We start from the raw sequence: 23,466 nt of genomic DNA, 5'->3' as shown, positions 1-23,466 counted from the left end.
ACCGACCCTAGCTTAAACTGCGTCTTAATGTCACTCAGCTCAGGAAATGTGGTTAGCAGCTCTGGTTCGGCTACAAAGATCTGATCAAGAGCTGAGAAAATTCGCTGTTGGTTCCGCTGACTGCGGCAGTCCTGATACTCAAAAAATAAGTCTTGAATTTTAAGTAGTGTATTAGCCGTGTCCTGCAGCACCTGACCTTCAGCCTCTGATGATGCGTCGTCATCAGTGTCCTCCCACTCGGCGTCGCTGTCAGAGAGTGGGAGTCTGGATTCCAAATGGCCTTCAGGCTGTCCAATCCAAGCTGGAAGTTTCTCAGCTGCAAAAAACTCGTCTAGTTTTTCCAGGTCTGGGAAAAATTCATACAGCCAAGCATTGGCCTCAACAAGATCCAGGGCTTGGTTAAGATAATCAAATCTTTTCTTGGGTGTGAAACAAGCTCTAAAACAGTCAAAGCAGAATTCAATTTCGGAAAAAATGTCTCTGATTAGGGCAAGGTCGTTGGCTCTGACAACTGACGTGGAGTTCGCGGGGTTGAATTTCTGGCCAGATTGTACTGTCGGGATGGGAGGGAGCCCGTCACCAGGAGTGGCTGGACCCGCAGTGCAAACCCCCTGACAAGGCTTTGGTGTGGGAGAAATCATGGTCTTTATTGCAGGCTTGGTTTCGGTACACATGTAATCAGTCAGCGTGGCAGAGGTACAAGCAGGATCAGGCTGAGACGCAGTCACAAACGAGCAGGGTTCAGAGGCATGAGCAAACTCAGACATCCGGGATGAAACAAAAGGCATGGTCGAGGTACAGAGCAAAGTTCAGAAGACGGCAAGACAAAAACAGGACTGTGATGGGCGCTGGAAAGAGTACAAAGACTACAATCTGGCGAAGAAGTGAAGGACTGTGGAGTTTAAATACTTGTGGACTAATTAGGGAGAAGTAAGGGACAGGTGGTGTAAACGAGGTGCACGTGAGGAACAATCTAGAAGGGGTGTGGCTAAAGAGTAAGACAGGGCAAAAGTCTGAGGAAGGGAGTGAGCAAAGTGGCGTGATGTAATAGACAAAGACACGGGAGCAGGTGCAAGAGTGTGAGTGAACAGAAACAAAACAGAATGAGTCATAATCACAGACGAGGACATAAGAGCTGGTGTAGGGGCAAACAAAGAAGATGAGGCAAAAACAGAAACCATGGACAGATTAAATACAACCATAACCAGGACAGAACATGAGAACTGAAAACAAAACTGGACATAACTGAAATCACAAAAGAGAAGAGCCAAAATAAACTACTGATAAACAGAGAATAAACAAACCCGATGACTACAGAATAATGCAATTAATGAAACAAGATAACTGATAAACAGAAATTGCAATACATAACAAATGGAACATAATCAGATAAAAAACACTGACGATAAATAATAACAAAACCCTGTGACTAAAGCATAATATAATAAATGTGATAAACAATGAAACTAAGACTAAAGTAACTAAGGGACCAAGAGTGAAAGCAAATAATAAACAATAAAGCAAAACAAAATATGTGGCAAGGAAAAGATACACAGAGAATAAATGAAACAAAAGCAAACATAACATGAACATGACAATGATAATAAGACATGGCATAGAGGCTCAGAACATGGAAAAAAGGTCCAAAATCATAACAGCTGGCCCCAAGAGGGCCAGACCATGACATATACGAAGACGAATCGGTGCAGGAAGTCCTGCAAGATGTCATTTACCAAAGCCTGAAACGTCGCGGGGGTGTTGGTGAGGCTGAACGGCATGACCAGGTACTCAAAGTGACCTAATGGGGTGTTAAATGCCGTCTTCCACTCGTCTCCCTTCCGGATCCGAACCAGGTGGTACGCATTCCTAAGATCGAGTTTTGTGAATATTTGGGCTCCATGCAGGGGCGTGAACACCGAATCTAACAGGGGTAGAGGGTACCGGTTGCGAACCGTGATCTCGTTCAGTCCCCTGTAGTCAATGCATGGACGGAGGCCGCCGTCTTTCTTGCCCACAAAAAAGAAACCTGCACCCATCGGGGAGGTGGAGTTCTGGATCAGCCCGGCAGCTAACGAGTCCTGGATGTAGGTCTCCATTGATTCGCGTTCCGGACATGAGAGGTTGTACAGCCGGCTGGACGGGTACTCAGTGCCCGGGATCAAATCAATGGCGCAATCGTACGGACGGTGTGGGGGAAGAGTGAGTGCCCAATCTTTGCTGAAGACGTCAGCGAGATCGTGGTACTCCTCAGGCACCGCCGCAAGATTGGGGGGAACTTTAACCTCCTCGTTAGCGGTCAAACCGGGCGGAACCGAGGATCCTAGACATTCCCGGTGACAGGTTTCGCTCCACTGAGCCACAACCCCAGATGGCCAATCAATCTGGGGATTGTGTTTGATCATCCATGGGAAGCCCAAAATCACGCGGGAGGTAGAAGGAGTCACAAAAAACTCATTCTCCTCCCGATGATTCCCAGACACCACCAGAGTCACAGGTAGTGTCTTGTGATTAAAGGGAGAAGGGTGCCATCTAGCGCCCGCACCTTCAATGGCGAAGGAAGCGCCACCAGAGGGAGCCCTACCTCCCTTGCCCATCTGCTGTCCAGCAGATTCCCTTCTGACCCCGTGTCCACCAGTGCAGGGGCCTGAAGGGTTAGCTCCCCACTCAGGATCGTAACTGGGAGTCGTGCAGAAAGACGGGTTTGTCCCACGTGAATTTCTTGGCCCACCCTTAGCCCAGTTTCTAAGAGCGGGCGTTGGTGTTTAACCGTTTGGGGCAGTCTCTCTGCTGATGCTCGCTTGAGCCGCAGATAAAGCACTCTCCGCGGACCAGTCTCCTTTGTCTGTTAGTGGCTCTGACTTTAGCCCTGCTCATGTCCATAGCATCGTCAGCTGGGGGAGCTGTCGCCAAACGGAGCGCTGAGGCAGTGGAGCGTGGGGAGGGCGGTACCTTTTTGGATCCGGAAGGGAGAGGGACGGCGCGTACCCGACCACGCCCTTCGTCTCGCTCCCGATGGCGTTCCTCTAACCGATTATCTAATCATATGACCAGATCAATAAGCCCATCTAAATTCCGCGGCTCATCCTTAGCCACCAGATGCTCCTTCAGGACTGACGACAGTCCGTTTATGAAGGCGGTGCGGAATGCAGCGGTATTCCAGCCGGACCTTGCAGCTGCGATGCGGAAGTCGACCGCATACTCAGCTGCACTCCGACGCCCCTGTCTCATTGACAGCAGCGCTGTTGAAGCAGTCTCGCCTCTGTTTGGGTGATCAAATACTGTTCTGAACTCCCTCACAAACCCAGTATAAGAGGTAAGGAGCCATGAATTCTGCTCCCAGAGCCCAGGTGCGTGCCTCACCTCGAAGCAAATTAATCACATAAGCCACCCTACTGGCGTCTGACGCGTACATCACGGGACGTTGTGAAAAGACGAGCGAACACTGCATTAAAAAGTCCACACACGTCTCCACACAGCCCCGTATGGCTCTGGGGGACTTATGTATGCTTCAGGGGATGGTGGGGGGGGTGGGGGGGGGGGGGGGTCGTTGAATGACCAGTGGAATGTCTATATTCGACGAGGTGGAGATGTCGTCCGGCTTTTGTGTGTGTGGGTGATGACCTGGTGATTGGTGACAGCTGTCATAGTTGATGAGTGACAGCTGTCACCCCGGCTGTTCCTGTGAGGCGGCAGTGCCCTCTCGTGCCTGAAGCCCGCACTTCAGGCAGGGCGCCCTTTGGTAGTGGGCCAGCAGTACCTCCTCTTCAGCGGCCCACACAACACTTACATGCTTATTTAGAAATTTTGTGAGTAAGTTTCTCGGCTCATACATTCTAATCAATGTTCTGTGGTCGTCGTTCACAGACCAAAGTAAACCTCCCCCCTCACATCAATGTTTGAAAAAGTCCTGTAATAATAATAACTTTTATTTAACCCAATAAAAATCCCATTGAGATCGAAACCTCTTTTACTACAAGGGTGACCTGGACAAGAAAGGCAGCAGCACACGTCGTAATAGATGGGTTAACATCATCTAGAGAACGTTACAAACAAGTAAAATACAAGAAATAAACAGAAAAATAAAACAATCAGTTTGGTCATTGTAACCATGTATAGGATCAAACAAATCAGAATTTAGACACACGGGCACTGTGCAAAAGAATTCCATTCACAGTCTCTTAAAACAGCGGAAGGCGTTCAAAGAAGTCAGACAGTTTCAGTTCAGACTGGAGGATGTTCCACTCAGAGGGAGCAGAAAAACTGAAAGCTTTCTTTCCTCTTTTCAGTGCAAACATGAGCGACATGAAAGCACAACATGTCACTGGAGGGCAGAGCATAAAGCTAATAACAACAACAGTGGGACAATTCAAAATGTGGCAGTCTGAAGGAGCATCAGGAACATGAAGGTGCCTGTGCATCCGATTTTGAGGAACAGTTTATTCATTTTTACTTAAAAGCATAACTCAAAGTTCTTGTTTGATACGGTGGCATTTCTTATTCATGGACAGCCACCTGTTGGTCATTCTCCTTTTTCAGCACAGGACTTTCTGGACTATTTCGAAAAGAGAATAGAAGATATTAGGTTGAGCACATCTCAGCATACTTTGGTCCAATCATTGTATTCAGCTACTGAGCTGGGGACTACTACTGAGGTCCTACCTAGATTCACGGAATTTAACAGTATCTCACAAGGTGTGCTGACGAACCTCGTGATGTCTACTAGAAGCACAACTTGTTTAGTTGATCCTATACCAACAAAATTGTTTAAGGATCTTTGGCCCATTCTTGGGCCGACTGTGCTGGAAATTGTTAATCTTTCTTTAAACTCTGGATCTGTTCCAAATTGTTTTAAATCTGCCGTGGTTAAACCACTACTCAAGAAATCTAATCTTGATCCTGGTGTATTGAAAAATTATAGGCCGATATCAAATCTATCATTCTGCTCTAAAATTCTGGAAAAGGTGGTTTCACGGCAGCTTGTGGACTATCTTACTGAGAATGACCTTTTTGAGCCACTGCAGTCTGCCTTTAGAAGACATCACTCCACAGAAACAGCACTTATTAAAGTAGTTAATGATCTTCTGCGAGCAATGGACTCGGAGACGACTACAGTATTGGTGTTGTTGGATCTCAGTGCTGCGTTTGACACAGTTGATCATCATATTCTACTTGATAGGCTAGAAAACTGTTTCGGGATTACTGGAACTGCTCTTGCATGGCTGACGTCTTATCTGTCTGGTCGTTCCCATTGTGTTTTGTGCAATGACACTACCTCTGACTTTAAGGGCATGAAGTTCAGGGTTCCGCAGGGATCCGTTCTGGGTCCCCTGCTTTTTTCCGTGTATATGGCACCCCTTGGGAACATTTTGCGGTGTTTTGGGGTTGCTTTTCATTGTTATGCTGATGATACTCAGTTGTATATGCCGATAGCTGCTGGAAATCCTGTTCACATAAAATCTTTACAGGACTGTCTTGCAGCAGTGAGAAGTTGGATGTGTAGCAACTTTCTACTTTTGAACTCTGATAAGACTGAAATGATGGTTCTTGGTCCAGCAAGACATCGGCATCAATTTGATCAGCTGGCGCTTAGCCTAGGTTCATGTGTTATACATCATACTGACAAAGTGAGGAACCTTTGGGTAATCTTTGATCCTACGTTGTCCTTTGACCTCCACATTAGGGACATTACGAGGACTGCTTTCTTTCATCTGAGAAATATAGCAAAGATTCGCCCCATCCTGTCTATGGCTGATGCTGAGACTCTGATTCATGCGTTTGTCTCTTCTAGATTAGATTATTGTAATGCTTTATTTTCTGGTCTGCCGCAGTCTAGCATTCGAGGACTTCAGTTGGTACAGAATGCTGCTGCCAGACTTTTGACACAAAGTAGAAGGTTTGACCACATTACTCCCATTCTGGCATCCCTTCATTGGCTACCGGTTTCTGCCAGATCGGATTTTAATGTTTTATTGTTGGTTTATAAAATTGTTCATGGACTGGCACCTTCCTACCTGGTGGACTTGGTTAAGCCCTACGTACCTGCGAGGCCTTTGCGTTCGCAGGGCGCAGGGCTTCTGTGTGTTCTGAGGATGAACAAAAAGTCTGTGGGGTATAGAGCGTTCTCCTACCGTGGTCCGGCTCTTTGGAACGATCTACCTGCTGTTATTCGGCAGTCTGACACAGTGGAGATTTTTAAATCAAGACTGAAGACCCACTTTTTTAGACTGTCTTATCATTAATTTTTTAATCTGTTTGTGTTTGCTTTGTAATTTCTTTTTATTCTACTGTGTTTTATCTTTTTACTGTGCTTTTCTTGCTTTTAATTTTGATTTTAGATTAATTTGTGTTGTGAATTATGTGAACACAGAACAAAACACTACAATGCTGGCAGAATTCAGCAGGAATATGCAGAATGCACCCCCCATGCCATACATGACACCCGAAGTCTGGGTGGACAGCTTCCTCTCTTTCTCTCTCTCTCGCCCTCTCTCTGGAAGTCAGCTGTTTATGGGCATGGCACAGCACCGTCTCCCTGCTAGATTTCAAATGACACCCAACCCATGATGTGATCACATGTCAACCAGGGTCCCCTGGCAAATGCATAACTGTAGTGGATGTGACCGCATGTGATCATGTTAATACAAACATCACATCACCGGTGTGCACACCCACAGCTGTTATTATACCAGTAAACCAGTCCGTGGTGCATTGCAATCAGCCCATGATCATGGGACTGTGGTTCGTATACATCAGTCATATAGTGGATCAAAGATGTAATCCAGAGGACAGCTACAGTAGATTCTGTTATCAAAGCATCACACAGCAGCCGCACCCCCGTCCCCCCGACACATGCATGCTCTCGCCTTCTCTCCATGTCACTCCCTCTCTCTCGCCTTTTTGTTGTTCATTTTACTCTATTTATTCACCCCCTTTCTGTCTGTTCTCTTTGTTTCCTATTGTATACCTTTTTTTCCACTCGCTCCCTCAGCCTGCAGGATATCAGCTGTCTGGCGGTCAGCGACATGCCCCTCTATCTGGACCAGCAGTGTGTACACATGAATGAGCTCACGGCTTTCTCCAGGATGTGGTACCCATGAGCTGGCCACACTGCGGTCCACGTGCATGTCCTGGCTGTCAGTTAATGCTCCACATGACGGATGGACTGTGTGGACGTAGCAATTGCCTTCAGCATCACTAGATTTTTGGTATTACTACTATTACTACTACTACTGTTACTTGCAAAAATGAAGAGGCAAAAACTTCAAAGGAAAAAGAAGAGAATAGAAAAGTATGATGCCAACCTTTGGAGTAAAACAAGAATGAAACATCGGGCTGCTTTGGAACAGAGTTTCACCTCCATGTTTGTGGGATTCAGTGAAGAACATCACTGATATGAACATATAACACTCTGTATGACCTCCAGCAGCTCATCAGAGGTTGATCATGACCTGGTCAACTTCAGGAGATCTTCCTCAGGTTTCAGATCCAGGACTTTTCTGGGGAGGGGCTGACGCCTTCGACTCTTTATCCACCTCTGTGCCCTGTCACTGTCTGAACGTTGGTTGGACCACAGAGGGTTTTTAGTCGTGTCTGTAATAAGAACTTTACAGGCCTGATGGTTTATCTGTGCATCAGAACTGGCTGTTGTTTGGCACCCAGTTTTCCAGCAGTCCTTAGACAGACAGACTGTTCCGGCTCTGTGGAAGAACTCTATAATCATCTCTCTGCACTAAAGTCTCCTGTGGCTCTTACATCAGTTATGAAAGCATTCTTATGAACCTGATCATGCAAGATGTTGCCACGTGTGCGCACCCCTTCAGTTTACAGGTGGATCGGAGCTGAAAGGGCACTGCAGTCATCATGACGCACCTCATCAGCAAACATCTGGAGAACTCCAAGGTTTATGTTTTATTTGCAGATTTTAGTTTTACACACCCATCTATTGTTTCCAACAACAAAGACTTTTGACAAGAGACAAAAGTCCTCGTCTCCAAAGCCTTCATCGTGCCAACCCTGCTGTACAGATCTAAGACCTGGACCATTTACTGCCAAAACCTGAAGACCCTCGAGCAATTCCGCCAATGTTGCCTGAGGAGTGTCCTCTACATCAGGTGGGTTGACTACCGTACCAACATCAGCTTCCTGGCTGAAGTCAAACTCCAGAGCATCGAGTGTCTTCATCAGGATCCACCTTTGTTGGGCGGTCACATTGTTAGGATGATGACAGCTGACTTCCCAAGCGACTTCTTCAACTCTCAACTGAGAGAAGGAAAACAGTTCAGGGGAGGCAGAAGAAACAGTACAAGGACCTCCTGAAGCACAACCTTAAGAACTGTTCCATTGTCTACACACACACGCGTGTATATATATTCGTAGAGAGAGAGTGAGAGAGAGAGTAATGAAAATGAATAATGAGAAAGTCCAAACTGTGAATGGGGAAAATTTCTCACACTTGTCCACTTGATGGCGGTGTTTTTTTTTTGTTGTTGTTTTTTGTTTTTGCCTGTTTGCATGCAGAGGAAGACATAACCACGGGGAGGCGCTATTCGCTGTTTGTACAACTGAGGTACATCGACAAACATTAAATATGTATTTTTGAAAGGTTGTGATAGTCTTAAAAAGTGCGAACCTACTTATATAGTTTCCGGAAATGTAATAAACAGTCGTCGGCTCGTTGACGAGTCCAAAGTCCAGCGCGTGCGTCAATGTTTACAACCGATCAACTGACCCGACGGTCGGATCACGTGACAGAGTCCAGCCGTTCGCCACAGACAGCAGAACCCATTTCACAAGACAGCGACGGACCGTCAAGTGACCTCCACCCGGAGCCTCCTTCCTGCTGCCGCCGTGAGATGAAGAGAACATGGGGGCGAAGGAGTCGAGGATCGGATTCTTGTCCTACGACGAGGCCGTCAAAAGAGGTGAGCGCTAGCTTATCTGGCTAACCGCAGAATTCATTTCAAAATGCCTCCGTTTAAAGCAAACCCGTGTTCTGTGACCCGAAACGAAGCCCCTGGGACTCGACCAGACCCGGATCAGAACCGATGGGACCTACTGATGAATTCCGCGTTATTATCAACCAGCGAAGCCTTTAAATCTGCATTTAATGATCAACTTTGTCTGTTTACAGCCATTCTTATTTATTGTTAATTTCCTGGATTTTCTCCTTACTGTTGACTCAGAAATCGCGTCGGTGTGCATTTTTGGTGTCGGTGCCCTCCAGGCCGCGTTAAACCGAATGTTTTCTGAAGGAAATTTAGTGGGTGAAGGTTTGAAAACATGAAAACGTGTTAGCTCTGTCTGGCTAGTGCTAGGCTAACCCCCTGCTAGCTAATCTGACAGCAGCTAGCCTGATCTTATAAAGTTAGCTGATGTGTTTACAGGAATATAACTTTGTCCTCTGTTGGATGTCAGTTACATTCACACTGTGCGGTAACTTTAGTGTTTCTCCGTGCTTTGTGTTGTTACACCCGTTAGCTTTCCTCTACATGTCATATCTGTCAGTTCCATGTATAAACGGGCCTTTTCGGCTTTTCACTTTAGAGGTTCACTCAGGTTAATTCAGATTTTTTTAATCCGAGCCATTTGGTGAGTTTGCCCACAGATGTGTTGTTTTTGCTGTTTAAGCCTGAAACAGGTTCCTTGAGATCATGTGGGATTTGGCAGCAGGACTCGCACCTGAACACACCTGAGTTTGGGGGTCTGAAAACATGAGCGGTGACTCCTGTGGTCATTAAAACCATTTTGATGTGAAGTTGTATTAGAGGAGAGATTTTCAGACTCTGCTTTGGGGCGGTGTTTGTCTCAAAGTTGTAGAATCAGGTTTCTGGCTGGAGGGTTAGAGATTTAATTTACTCATTAGACAGGAAAATCAGAGATTTAATTTACTCATTAGACAGGAAAATCAGAGATTTAATTTACTCATTAGACAGGAAAATCAGAGATTTAATTCACTCATTAGACTAGAAAATCAGAGATTTAATTCATTACACAGGAAAATCATATTTAATTGACTCATTAGACAGGAAAATCAGATAATTAATTCACAAATCAGATGTAATAATTCACTCATTAGACAGGACAATCAGATTTAATTCATTAGACAGGACAATCAGATTTAATTCATTAGGACAATCAGAGATTTAATTCACTCAGACAGGACAATCAGAGATTTAATTCACTCATTAGACAGGAAAATCAGATTTCATTCAGTAATCAGATTTAATAGTTCACTCCTTTAGACAGGAAAATCGGAGATTTAATTCACTTAGACAGGAAAATCGGAGATTTAATTCACTCATTAGACAGGACAGTCAGATTTAATTCACTAAACAGATTTAATAATTCACTCTTTAGACAGGAAAATCAGAGATTTAATTCACTCATTAGACATTAAAATCACAGGAAATCAGAGATTTAATTCAGTCAGGAAAATCAGATTTAATTGGCTGATTAAACAGGAAAATCAGATTTAATTCAGTAATCAGATTTAATAATTCACTCATTTAGACAGGAAAATCAGATTTAATTCACTTATTAGACAGGAAAATCAAAGATTTAATTCACTCATTAGACTGGAAAATCAGAGATTTAATTCACTCATTAGACCGGAAAATCTGAGATTTAATTCTTTAGACAGGAAAATCAAATTTAATTCACTCATTAGACCAGAAAATCAGAGATTTAATTCACTAATCAGATTTAATATTTCACTTCTTCAGACTGGAAAATCAGAGATTTAATTCACTCCATTAGTCAGGAAAATCAGAGATTTAATTCACTCATTAGCCAGGAAAATCAGAGATTTAATTTATTATTTATTATTTATTTAACCTACTTGCACTGGTGCTAGTAACAAAAAAATTACTTGCACAAAAAAGTTACTTGCACAACCAAAAGTCAGTCTTATATCAACCTTAAAACTCCTCCTCTGATGTGTCAGACTCTTAATTCCTCTCTGGGGAGAGTTTGCTGCTGCTGCTCTCCCCTCAGTTTTTTTTTTTTTTTTAAAGTGCACGTGCGAACGAATCATCTGTGAAGATTATTTTATTTATTAACTACACAGATGTATAATAAAACAAATGGTGACTGGTTTATAACACAATTATGACAGAGTTTCAGGGGAGAGAGAGCAAGGAACTACGGAGCCCTGGAAGTGTCATCGCAAAATGTTTTGCATGTGGAGAGAATGTGCGCACGTTTTAAGCATCGTTTGAGTAAAACAAGGGCACGATCTACTTAAACGTGGCCACAATTTGTAAAACGTGCACTCAATATTGTCTTGACACATAAATGCTGACTATTAGTCAACAAACCAGCAGACAGTGTGATACATTTCCCCATTAGAAATGGATCTGGTCAGAGTGTATCATCATGGTTTTGGGCGCACAAGGACATAAAAAGAACTCCAGCTGCCCAGCATGACATCATCTGAAGTTTAAGCACATTAAAAAGGATACTGAGGTCGAAGCGTCTTGAGGATGACGATTTAGGTCATATTATGAAGTTCATTTTGAACTAAAGGAAAACGTGCGCACGTTTTATTAATTTGAGAGCACATTTTATTAATTAGTGTGCTCAATTAAAGGAAAATGTGCGCACAAATTATCATGGCCCCCAAAAAAAATCACTTTAAGTGACGGGGACTAGCAGGAGAGAGCATATCTCACCCGTGTTGGCCTCCCTTCATTGGCTTCCTGTTAATGCTAGAATAGAATTTAAAATTCTTCTTCTTACTTATAAGGTTTTGAATAATCAGGTCCCATCTTATCTTAGGGACCTCGTAGTACCATATCACCCCAATAGAGCGCTTCACTCTCAGACTGCAGGCTTACTTGTAGTTCCTAGGGTTTGTAAGAGTAGAATGGGAGGCAGAGCCTTCAGCTTTCAGGCTCCTCTCCTGTGGAACCAGCTCCCAATTCAGATCAGGGAGACAGATACCCTCTCTACTTTTAAGATTAGGCTTAAAACTTTCCTTTTCGCTAAGGCTTATAGTTAGGGCTGGATCGGGTGACCCTGGACCATCCCTTGGTTATGTTGCTTTAGACGTAGACTGTGGGGGGGTTCCCATGATGCACTGTTTCTTTCTCTTTTTGCTCCGTATGCATCACTCTGCATTTAATCATTAGTGATCGATCTCTTTTTCCTGGTTCTTTCCCTCAGCCCCAACCAGTCTCAGCAGAAGACTGCCCCTCCCTGAGCCTGGTTCTGCTGGAGGTTTCTTCCTGTTAAAAGGGAGTTTTTCCTTCCCACTGTGGCCAAGTGCTTGCTCATAGGGGGTCGTTTTGACCGTTGGGGTTTTTCATAATTATTGTATGGCCTTGCCTTGCAATGTGGAGCGCCTTGGGGCAACTGTTTGTTGTGATTTGGCGCTATATAAGAAAAAAGTTGATTGATTGATTGATTGATGTCTCCCGGGTTCCGTAAAGGAACCGCAGCGACAACCTTTTTTTTTTTTTTTTTCACGTGTGCGCGCAAAATAATTCACTCTTTAGACATCAGAGATTTAATTGAGTCATTAGACAGGAAAATCAGAGATTTAATTCACTTTTTAGACAGGAAAAAGGACTGTGACCTTGCCAGAAAGATGTGTCGGCATCGGTTAATAGTCTCAGGTCCCCTCCCCTCCCGGGGTACTGATGAGGCGTTTAGCAGGCTGACATCGTTAAATAGGTGGCTGGCGCAATTTTGTAGACAGCAAGGCTTTAGTTTTATTGATATCTGGCCTTCGTTCTGGGGGGCGCCTTGGCTTGCTGATGCTGGACGGCCTTCACCCTACTGGGGAAGGCGCCGCCATCTTGTCTGTGAACATAGATCTCTACAGGGAGGGTAACACGAGGACTTTACAGCAGGCCACGGAGCATGTGATTAGAGACCCTGCAAGGCATATGACAGATGTGGGTGTGGAATCCATTATCTTAACGGGGAAATTAGTGCAGAAAATCCACTATGGTGATAGTGCAGTGAATGTGCCATGGAGGGAAATTCAACAGGTTGAGACTGTTTCATAGATGTGTCCATAAAAATCATGGAGGGATATGCTTTGCAAACTTAATACCCATTACTACATTGGATGATGTTGAAATTGAGGATGGCCCGTTGGCTGTTGCAGCAATATCACATATTTTGTGTCTGCTACCAGCAACCCACGTGGAATGTCTCAAATCTAAACCTACTTCCAGGCATCTTATATATGCTGCTCTGGAACCACCCCTCAATCCAAACAGTCCAACTGTCAACCCCACTGAGGTCCTTAGTCTGGGTCTCATTAACATAAGATCACTGTCCTCAAAATCATTGCTGATTAATGACCTAATGATGGATCATCACTTAGATATGATTGGGTTATGTGAAACCTGGTTTAAACCTACTGCTGTCCTCCCCTTAAATGAGGCCTGCCCACCAGCATACACATTTAGTCACGTCCCTCGTGATGCGAAGCGAGGCGGGGGTGTTGCTCTTATATATAAATCTAGGTTTAGCTTATTAGCTGTTGCGGGTCACAAATATAACTCTTTTGAGCATCTCATTCTCTGCTCTGCCCATGATGCTACGTATTGAAGAAGTCAGAAGAATAAAAATCAGCCGTATTACTTTGTCACTGTATATAGGCCCCCTGGCCCATACTCTGAATTCTGAGATGAATTTGGTGAGTTCATCTGTAACTTGTCAACTAGTGTAGATAACATTCTAATTATTGGTGACTTTAACGTTCATATAAACAAGCCTTCTGATCCCCTCTGCAAATCATTTATGGACATTGTGGATGCATTAGGATTTCAGCAATGTATTCAGGACTCGACGCACATCAGTGGAAATACCCTGGATTTGGTTCTCGCACGTGGTATTGGTGTCACTAATATTGACATCATGTCTCTTACATCATTGGTCTCTGATCACTCACTTATTAGGTTTACAGTTTTACTGCCGTGTTTAGTGGAACAACAACCTTATTTATCACTACGGCGACACATCAACTCCTCAACTACGACTGAACTCAAAGGTAGACTGCCTGATATCTTAGCTTCAGATTTGGAAAATGCCCAATCAGTAGACAGTCTTGTGGATAGTTTAAACTCGGCGCTCAAAACTACACTTGACATGATTGCACCACCTTTTTAACCCCCCCCCCCCCCCCCCCAAAAAAAAACAGTCATCTTGGTTCAGTGATTACTTGCATGACCTCAAGCATAAGGCTCAAGGTCTAGAACAGAAATGGCGTAGTTCAAAATTAGAAGTATTCCACCTCTCGTGGCGTGATGCTATCTTAGACTATAAGCATGCATTACTGATCAACAAAAACAAGCATAACTCAAAGTTCTTGTTTGACACGATGGCAACACTTATTCTTGGACAACCACTTGTAAGTCGCTCTCCTTTTACAGCACAAAATTTCTTGGATTACTTTGAGAAGAAAATCGAAGACTTTAGGTTAAACATATCCCACCATGCCTTAACCCAGCCACTACACCCTGCTATTGAGGTGGGCGCCACTACTGAGGTATTACCAAGATTTACAGAATTTGATAGTATCTCACTAGGTGTGCTGACGAAATTGGTAGCGTCTACAAAAAGCACAACCTGCTTATTTGATCTGTACCAACAAAACTGTTTAAGGACCATTGGTCCACTCTTGGACCGACTGATTAATCTCTCATTAACTTCTGGATCGGTTCCTAAATGTTTCAGATCTGCAGTGATTAAACCATTACTTAAGACATCTCGTTTGAAAAACTATAGGCTGATACCAAATCTATCATTTTGCTCTAAAATTCTGGAAAAAGTGGTGTCACCACAGCTCTTGGACTATCTTACTGAGAATAATCTCTTTGAGCCACTGCAGTCTGCTTTTAGAAAATATCATTCCACAGAGACGGCTCTCACTAAAGTGGTGAATGATCTTTTGTTTGTATTGGATTCGGACACCACTATGGTTCTGGTGCTGTTAGATCTTAGTGCTGCATTTGATACAGTGGATCATCATATTCTGCTCGATAGGCTGGAAAATCATTTTGGGATTACTGGGAGTGCCCTTGCATGGTTGACGTCATATTTGACCAGTCGTTCTCACTGTGTTTTGTACAATTACACTACCTCTAACCTTAGTGACATGAAATTTGGCGTTCCACAGGGGTCCATCTTAGGCCCCCTGCTTTTTTCCCTTTATATCCCTTACCAAAAAGTAGTACATGCAAGTATGTTTCAAGTATACTTCCAGTTTACTTTTTATATACTTATCAGTACTATTTTTTGGTAAGGGATAGCTCCCCTTGGGCACATATTGCGGCGTAGGGCTGCGACAATGAATCGATTAAAATCGATAAAAATCGATTACAACAGGCGTTGGCAACACATTGCGTCATCGATATGTTGTGTCGAGCGATTATGGCGCCAGAAGCTGCTGGCCGCTTCTGACGCCAGTAGCGACCAGTGCACAGAGCAGATCAGACGCTGTTTCGTAGAACTACACAGTTAGAATATGGCAGATGCAAGTAGACGAAAGAAAGTTAAGACTTTAAAAGTGTGGGAGCACTTTACGTTAAACAACGCAAAGACATTTGTTAACTGCAACATTTGCAAGTCGGACCTCGCATGGCACGGGAGGCTCAGGCCGTCTGCGCGTCTCCCAGAGCAGCAAGGTGAGGGGCAGAGGGAGAGAAAAAGAAAAAGAACAGTAACAGCACCGACAGTTTTTTATTAATGTTGTCAAAGTCCTACCATTGACATTAACGCTTGTCCGATTGTCCGGGACAAGTGTAAAATGTGATCGGACAAGTAATAGCTCTAAATCGTTGTCCGACCAGACAAGTGGCATTTTTTTTTTTCTTGGTTTAAAACGTTCAAATCCTTCTCGCACCTCGCGAGAAAGCGTCTTCGGTTTTTCCTGCCACACTCCACGCAGCGGACAATCGGAAAACATGATAACACCGAGTTCTCACCAGACAGTGGAACAACGACGCCGCACCATCAGTGTTCTGACAGCGCCGTCGCACTCTGCAGGTCGTTTTTAAAAATTCAGTCAGGCTGTTTGTGCAGAAGTGACCGGTGAGGGATATCCGTGTGGACACTATTCGAGAAATTCAGCTGGTTTTCGGTGTAAAGTTTAACGGCTGATGAGAGATTGTGGAGTTTCTTTCGCTTTAAGCACAGCCCACAAAGCGGATCGGCGCGGTCGGAGGTGGCGTCCGTCTGGCTGTTTCGAGCTGAAAACATCCTAATTTAAAGCTCTGTTCACCCAGAACGTTGTCAGAGAACAGAGAAGTTTCAGAAGAAGCTGACATGAGGAGTTTATGTGGACATTCCACTGTTAAAGAAAGATTTTGTAATGAAAGAACGTGCGGACAAATTTGCCGAGTCGGGTCCGTGACGACGCCCCATATCCGTTTGCGCCGCCACAGGAAAAACACCTCCGTGTTGAAAACCATTTGTAAAATTCTGGCGGCTTTTGATGGCTTTCAACAAGTGAGTATCTAAGAAATTGTTTAACAGCTTGGGCATGTTCCAACTTGTCCGTTAAGGTTTCCAACGGAGGTGTTTTTCCTGTGGCGACCCCCCGCGGTCGTGTCCAGCCCGACATGCGAATCTGCCCGCACGTTCTTTCATTACAAAATCTCCTTTAACAGTGGAATGTCTGGATAAACTCCTGATCCTGAATTCTTCTGAAAGTTCTCTGTTATCTCACGACATCTTGGGTCCACAGAGCCTGAAATTAGGAAGTTTTCAGCTTGAAACAGCGAGACACCGCCGCCTCGGAGCACAGATCACCATCAGGCGCCGTGGGCCGTCCTTACAGCGACAGTAAAACTCCAAAATCTCTCATCAGCCGTTAAAATTTTCACCGAAAACCAGCTGAATTTATCGAATGGTGTCCACTCAGTTGTGCCTTACAGGTTTTGAAATTTTTATCAAACAAAGCAGCAGTCTCTGAGCCATTCCTAAACAATGAAAAAACGACGAGAGGGTGGGCGACTCCTCACTCAAAGACTGCCCACAGGCGAATGACGTAACTGACAGGCGTGAAAAAGTCTTGCATGCCCACAAGGGTTCAAGCATGTCTGTTGTAATCACACGTGATTCAAATCAATCAATCAATCAATCAACTTTTTTTTTATATAGCGCCAAATCACAACAAACAGTTGCCCCAAGGCGCTCCACATTGCAAGGCAAGGCCATACAATAATTATGAAAAACCCAACGGTCAAAACGACCCCCTATGAGCAAGCACTTGGCCACAGTGGGAAGGAAAAACTCCCTTTTAACAGGAAGAAACCTCCAGCAGAACCAGGCTCAGGGAGGGGCAGTCTTCTGCTGAGACTGGTTGGGGCTGAGGGAAAGAACCAGGAAAAAGAGATCGATCACTAATGATTAAATGCAGAGTGATGCATACGGAGCAAAAAGAGAAAGAAACAGTGCATCGTGGGAACCCCCCCACAGTCCACGTCTAAAGCAACATAACCAAGGGATGGTCCAGGGTCACCCGATCCAGCCCTAACTATAAGCCTTAGCGAAAAGGAAAGTTTTAAGCCTATTCTTAAAAGTAGAGAGGGTATCTGTCTCCCTGATCTGAATTGGGAGCTGGTTCCACAGGAGAGGAGCCTGAAAGCTGAAGGCTCTGCCTCCCATTCTACTCTTACAAACCCTAGGAACTACAAGTAAGCCCGCAGTCTGAGAGCGAAGCGCTCTAATGGGGTAATATGGTACTACGAGGTCCCTAAGATAAGATGGGACCTGATTATTCAAAACCTTATAAGTAAGAAGAAGAATTTTAAATTCTATTCTAGCATTAACAGGAAGCCAATGAAGGGAGGCCAACACGGGTGAGATATGCTCTCTCCTGCTAGTCCCCGTCAGTACTCTAGCTGCAGCATTCTGAACCAACTGAAGGCTTTTTAGGGAACTTTTAGGACAACCTGATAATAATGAATTACAATAGTCCAGCCTAGAGGAAATAAATGCATGAATTAGTTTTTCAGCATCACTCTGAGACAAGACCTTTCTGATTTTAGAGATATTGCGTAAATGCAAAAAGGCAGTCCTACATATTTGTTTAATATGCGCTTTGAATGACATATCCTGATCAAAAATAACTCCAAGATTTCTCACAGTATTACTAGAGATCAGGGAAATGCCATCCAGAGTAACGATCTGGTTAGACACCATGCTTCTAAGATTTGTGGGGCCAAGTACAATAACTTCAGTTTTATCTGAGTTTAAAAGCAGGAAATTAGAGGTCATCCATGTCTTTATGTCTGTAAGACAATCCTGCAGTTTAGCTAATTGGTGTGTATCCTCTGGCTTCATGGATAGATCAAGCTGGGTATCATCTGCGTAACAATGAAAATTTAAGCAATACCGTCTAATAATACTGCCCAAGGGAAGCATGTATAAAGTGAATAAAATTGGTCCTAGCACAGAACCTTGTGGAACTCCATAATTAACTTTAGTCTGTGAAGAAGATTCCCCATTTACATGAACAAACTGTAATCTATTAGACAAATATGATTCAAACCACCGCAGCGCAATGCCTTTAATACCTATGACATGCTCTAATCTCTGTAATAAAATTTTATGGTCAACAGTATCAAAAGCAGCACTGAGGTCCAACAGAACAAGCACAGAGATAAGTCCACTGTCCGAAGCCATAAGAAGATCATTTGTAACCTTCACTAATGCTGTTTCTGTACTATGATGAATTCTAAAACCTGACTGAAACTCTTCAAATAGACCATTCCTCTGCAGGTGATCAGTTAGCTGTTTTACAACTACCCTCTCAAGAATCTTTGAAAGAAAAGGAAGGTTGGAGATTGGCCTATAATTAGCTAAGATAGCTGGGTCAAGTGATGGCTTTTTAAGTAATGGTTTAATTACTGCCACCTTAAAGGCCTGTGGTACATAACCAACTAACAAAGATAGATTGATCATATTTAAGATTGAAGCATTAAATAATGGTAGGACTTCCTTGAGCAGCCTGGCAGGAATGGGGTCTAATAAGCATGTTGATGGTTTGGATGAAGTAACTAATGAAAATAACTCAGACAGAACAATCGGAGAGAAAGAGTCTAACCAAATACCGGCATCACTGAAAGCAGCCAAAGATAACGATACATCTTTGGGATGGTTATGAGTAATTTTTTCTCTAATAGTCAAAATTTTGTTAGCAAAGAAAGTCATGAAGTCATTACTAGTTAAAGTTAATGGAATACTCAGCTCAATAGAGCTCTGACTCTTTGTCAGCCTGGCTACAGTGCTGAAAAGAAACCTGGGGTTGTTCTTATTTTCTTCAATTAGTGATGAGTAGAAAGATGTCCTAGCTTCACGAAGGGCTTTCTTATAGAGCAACAAACTCTTTTTCCAGGCTAAGTGAAGATCTTCTAAATTAGTGAGACGCCATTTCCTCTCCAACTTACGGGTTATCTGCTTTAAGCTACAAGTTTGTGAGTTATACCACGGAGTCAGACACTTCTGATTTAAAGCTCTCTTTTTCAGAGGAGCTACAGCATCCAAAGTTGTCTTCAATGAGGATGTAAAACTATTGACAAGATACTCTAACTCCCTTACAGAGTTTAGGTAGCTACTCTGCTCTGTGTTGGTATATGACATTAGAGAACATAAAGAAGGAATCATATCCTTAAACCTAGTTACAGCGCTTTCTGAAAGACTTCTAGTGTAATGAAACTTATTCCCCACTGCAGGGTAGTCCATCAGGGTAAATGTAAATGTTATTAAAAAATGATCAGACAAAAGGGAGTTTTCAGGGAATACTGTTAAGTCTTCTATTTCCATACCATAAGTCAGAACAAGATCTAAAATATGATTAAAGTGGTGGGTGGACTCATTTACTTTTTGAGCAAAGCCGATAGAGTCTAATAATAGATTAAATGCAGTGTTGAGGCTGTCATTCTCAGCATCTGTGTGGATGTTAAAATCGCCCACTATAATTATCTTATCTGAGCTAAGCACTAAGTCAGACAAAAGGTCTGAAAATTCACAGAGAAACTCACAGTAACGACCAGGTGGACGATAGATAATAACAAATAAAACTGTTTTTTGGGACTTCCAATTTGGATGGACAAGACTAAGAGACAAGCTTTCAAATGAATTAAAGCTCTGTCTAGGTTTTTGATTAATTAATAAGCTGGAATGGAAGATTGCTGCTAATCCTCCGCCCCGGCCCGTGCTACGAGCATTCTGACAGTTAGTGTGACTCGGGGGTGTTGACTCATTTAAACTAACATATTCATCCTGCTGTAACCAAGTTTCTGTTAGGCAGAATAAATCAATACGTTGATCAATTATTATATCATTTACCAACAGGGACTTAGAAGAAAGAGACCTAATGTTTAATAGACCACATTTAACTATTTTAGTCTGTGGTGCAATTGAAGGTGCTATATTATTTTTTCTTTTTGAATTTTTATGCTTAAATAGATTTTTGCTAGTTATTGGTGGTCTGGGAGCAGGCACCGTCTCTACGGGGATGGGGTAATAAGGGGATGGCAGGGGGAGAGAAGCTGCAGAGAGGTGTGTAAGACCACAGCTCTGCCTCCTGGTCCCAACGCTAGACAGTCACAGTTTGGAGGATCCCAAAAAATTGGCCAGATTTCTAGAAATGAGAGCTGCTCCCTCTAAAGTGGGATGGATGCCGTCTCTCCTAACAAGACCAGGTTTTCCCCAGAAGCTTTGCCAATTATCAATGAAGCCCACCTCATTTTTTGGACACCACTCAGACAGCCAGCAATTCAAGGAGAACATGCGGCTAAACATGTCACTCCCGGTCTGATTGGGGAGGGGCCCAGAGAAAACAACAGAGTCCGACATTGTTTTTGCAAAGTTACACACCGATTCAATGTTAATTTTAGTGACCTCCGATTGGCGTAACCGAGTGTCATTACTGCCGACGTGAATTACAATCTTACCAAATTTACGCTTAGCCTTAGCCAGCAATTTCAAATGTCCTTCGATGTCGCCTGCTCTGGCCCCCGGAAGACAATTGACAATGGTTGCTGGTGTCGCTAACTTCACATTTCTCAAAACAGAGTCGCCAATAACTAGAGTTTGATCCTCGGCGAGTGTATCGTCGAGTGGGGAAAAACGGTTAGAGATGTGAACCGGTTGACGGTGTACACGGGGCTTCTGTTTAGGGCTACGCTTCCTCCTCACAGTCACCCAGTCAGCCTGCCTTCCCAACTGCACGGGGTCTGCCAGGGGGGAACTAACGGCGGCTAAGCTACCTTGGTCCGCACCGACTACAGGGGCCTGGCTAGCTGTAGAATTTTCCACGGTGCGGAGCCGAGCCTCCAATTCGCCCAGCCTGGCCTCCAAAGCTACGAATAAGCTGCACTTATTACAAGTACCGTTACTGCTAAAAGAGGCCGAGGAATAACTAAACATTTCACACCCAGAGCAGAAAAGTACGGGAGAGACAGGAGAAGCCGCCATGCTAAAACGGCTAAGAGCTAGTAGCTACGCTAAGCTAGCGGATTCCCAAACAGGGAATCCGACACTAGACAGGCTGTGGAGCAGCACAGGTAACGCACGACAACAGTGCTAAAATAAAATAAAAATCCACTAGACAGGCTGTGGAGCAGCACAGGTAACGCACGACAACAGTGCTAAAAAATAAAATAAAATAAAAATAAAAATAAATCCATATAGTTTTTGAAAAAAATAATAAGGTCGGATACTTTTCTCACAGACCTCGTATAATGAGTCAGGCTTCAGTTTTTGATTTAGGTTTTATGGTTAACTGGTTATGCTAATTGCTCATTTGCAGCAATAAAATGCCTCTTTTTTTCACCATATACGTATTTTATAACATTTATGTTTCAGTGTTGTTTTATGGCAACTCAGCACTTTGATAAAGCAATGCCATTTGAAATAATTATCTTTGTTCTTTATTATAAACTGTTCTATTCTTTATTATTTTATATTTCAACAGCCAAGGGACATTTGACAATTTGTTGATTTTCAAGTATTTTAAGTTTTCAAATAATGTTCTGTTGTTAAATAAAGTGATGAAGGGGGTGGTGGACAAGTGGTTAATGCACTTGGTTTCAGTGCAGAAGGTTCCGGGTTCAAATCCCACCCCCGCCACATTTCTCCATGTAATGTGGAGTTGCGTCAGGAAGGGCATCCAGCGTAAAATCTGTTCCAATTCAACATGCAGCTGTGGCGACCCCGAGTGCAAACAAGGGAGCAGCTGAAGGGACTTACTGTTAAAGTGATGGAAGGAGAGAAAAATTGTTTCACTGGCACATTTTAAAAATTCCCTGCTAATCCGATTAATCAATTAATCATGTCGAAACCCCATCAGATTAATCGATTACCCAAATAATCATTTGTTGCAGCCCTATTGCGGTGCTTTGAGATGACCTTTCACTGCAGTGCTGATGATTCGGTTATACATTCCGATAACTGCTGGTAATCTCATCCACATAAAATCCTTAGATTGCCTTGCATCAGTGAGAAGCTGGATGTCTAGCAACTTCCTAATTTTGGCAGTAATGATGGCACATCTGGCAATAATATGTCCACAAATCATGTGCAATATTAAAATGTCCACAAATTATGTGCATTTACAACTCGTTTACAAATCCCTGCACTAATGTCACCTTACCACACCTAAACTCCATTTCACATATTGTAAAGAAGATGCTCCTGTCTCCTTTTCAATCCCGATCATGTTTATAAATATGTATGTGTATAGGTATGTGTGTGTGTATAGATATATATATAATATACATTGAGGAAAATAAGTATTTGAACACCCTGCAATTTTGCAAGGTCTCCCACTTAGAAATCATGGAGGGGTCTGAAATTTTCATCTTAGGTGCATGTCCACTGTGAGAGACATAATCTTAAAATCTGGAAATCACAATGTATGATTTTTTTAAAATAATTTATTTGTATGTTACTGCTGAAAATAAGTATTTGAAAACCTGTGAAAATCAATGTTAATATTTGGTACAGTAGCCTTTGTTTGTAATTACAGAGGTCAAATGTTTCCTGTAGTTTTTCACCAGGTTTTCACACACTGCAGCAGGGATTTTGGTCCATTTCTCCGTACAGATCTTCTCTAGATCTTTCAGGTTTGGAGTTTCAGCTCCCTCCAAAGATTTTCTATTGAGTTCAGGTCTGGAGACTGGCCAGGCCACTCCAGGACCTTGAAATGCTTCTTACGGAGCCCCTCCTTAGTTGCCCTGGCTGTGTGTTTAGGGTCATTGTCATGCTGGAAGACCCAGCCATGACCCATCTTCAATGCTCTTACTGAGGGAAAGAGGTTGCTTGCCAAAATCTCGCAATACATGACCCCATCCATCCTCCCTTCAATACGGTGCAGTCGTCCTGTCCCCTTTGCAGAAGAGCACCCCCAGAGTATGATGTTTCCACCCCCATGCTTCACGGTTGGGATGGTTTTCTTGGGGTTGTTCTCATCCTCTAAACATGGAGTGGAGTTGCTTCCAAAAA

General features: G+C 43.4%; 1 protein-coding gene across 1 annotated transcript in view; it reads left to right on the top strand.

Annotated features, from left to right (window-relative positions):
* Positions 1-8,606: 8,606 nt before the first annotated feature.
* usp32 (ubiquitin specific peptidase 32) overlaps positions 8,607-23,466 on the top strand; it is a 215,450-nt gene continuing 200,590 nt past the window's right edge. The window contains exon 1 of the mRNA XM_034169021.1: positions 8,607-8,921. Coding sequence (XP_034024912.1) covers positions 8,864-8,921 — 58 coding nt within the window. The 5' untranslated portion in view covers positions 8,607-8,863. The remainder of the gene's footprint in view (positions 8,922-23,466) is intronic.

Source organism: Thalassophryne amazonica, chromosome 4 (genome assembly GCF_902500255.1).
Source record: "Thalassophryne amazonica chromosome 4, fThaAma1.1, whole genome shotgun sequence".
Classification (NCBI taxonomy): Eukaryota; Metazoa; Chordata; class Actinopteri; order Batrachoidiformes; family Batrachoididae; genus Thalassophryne; species Thalassophryne amazonica.
The sequence above is the reverse complement of the archived record's forward strand: the minus strand, read 5'-3'. Positions and strand labels throughout refer to the sequence as shown.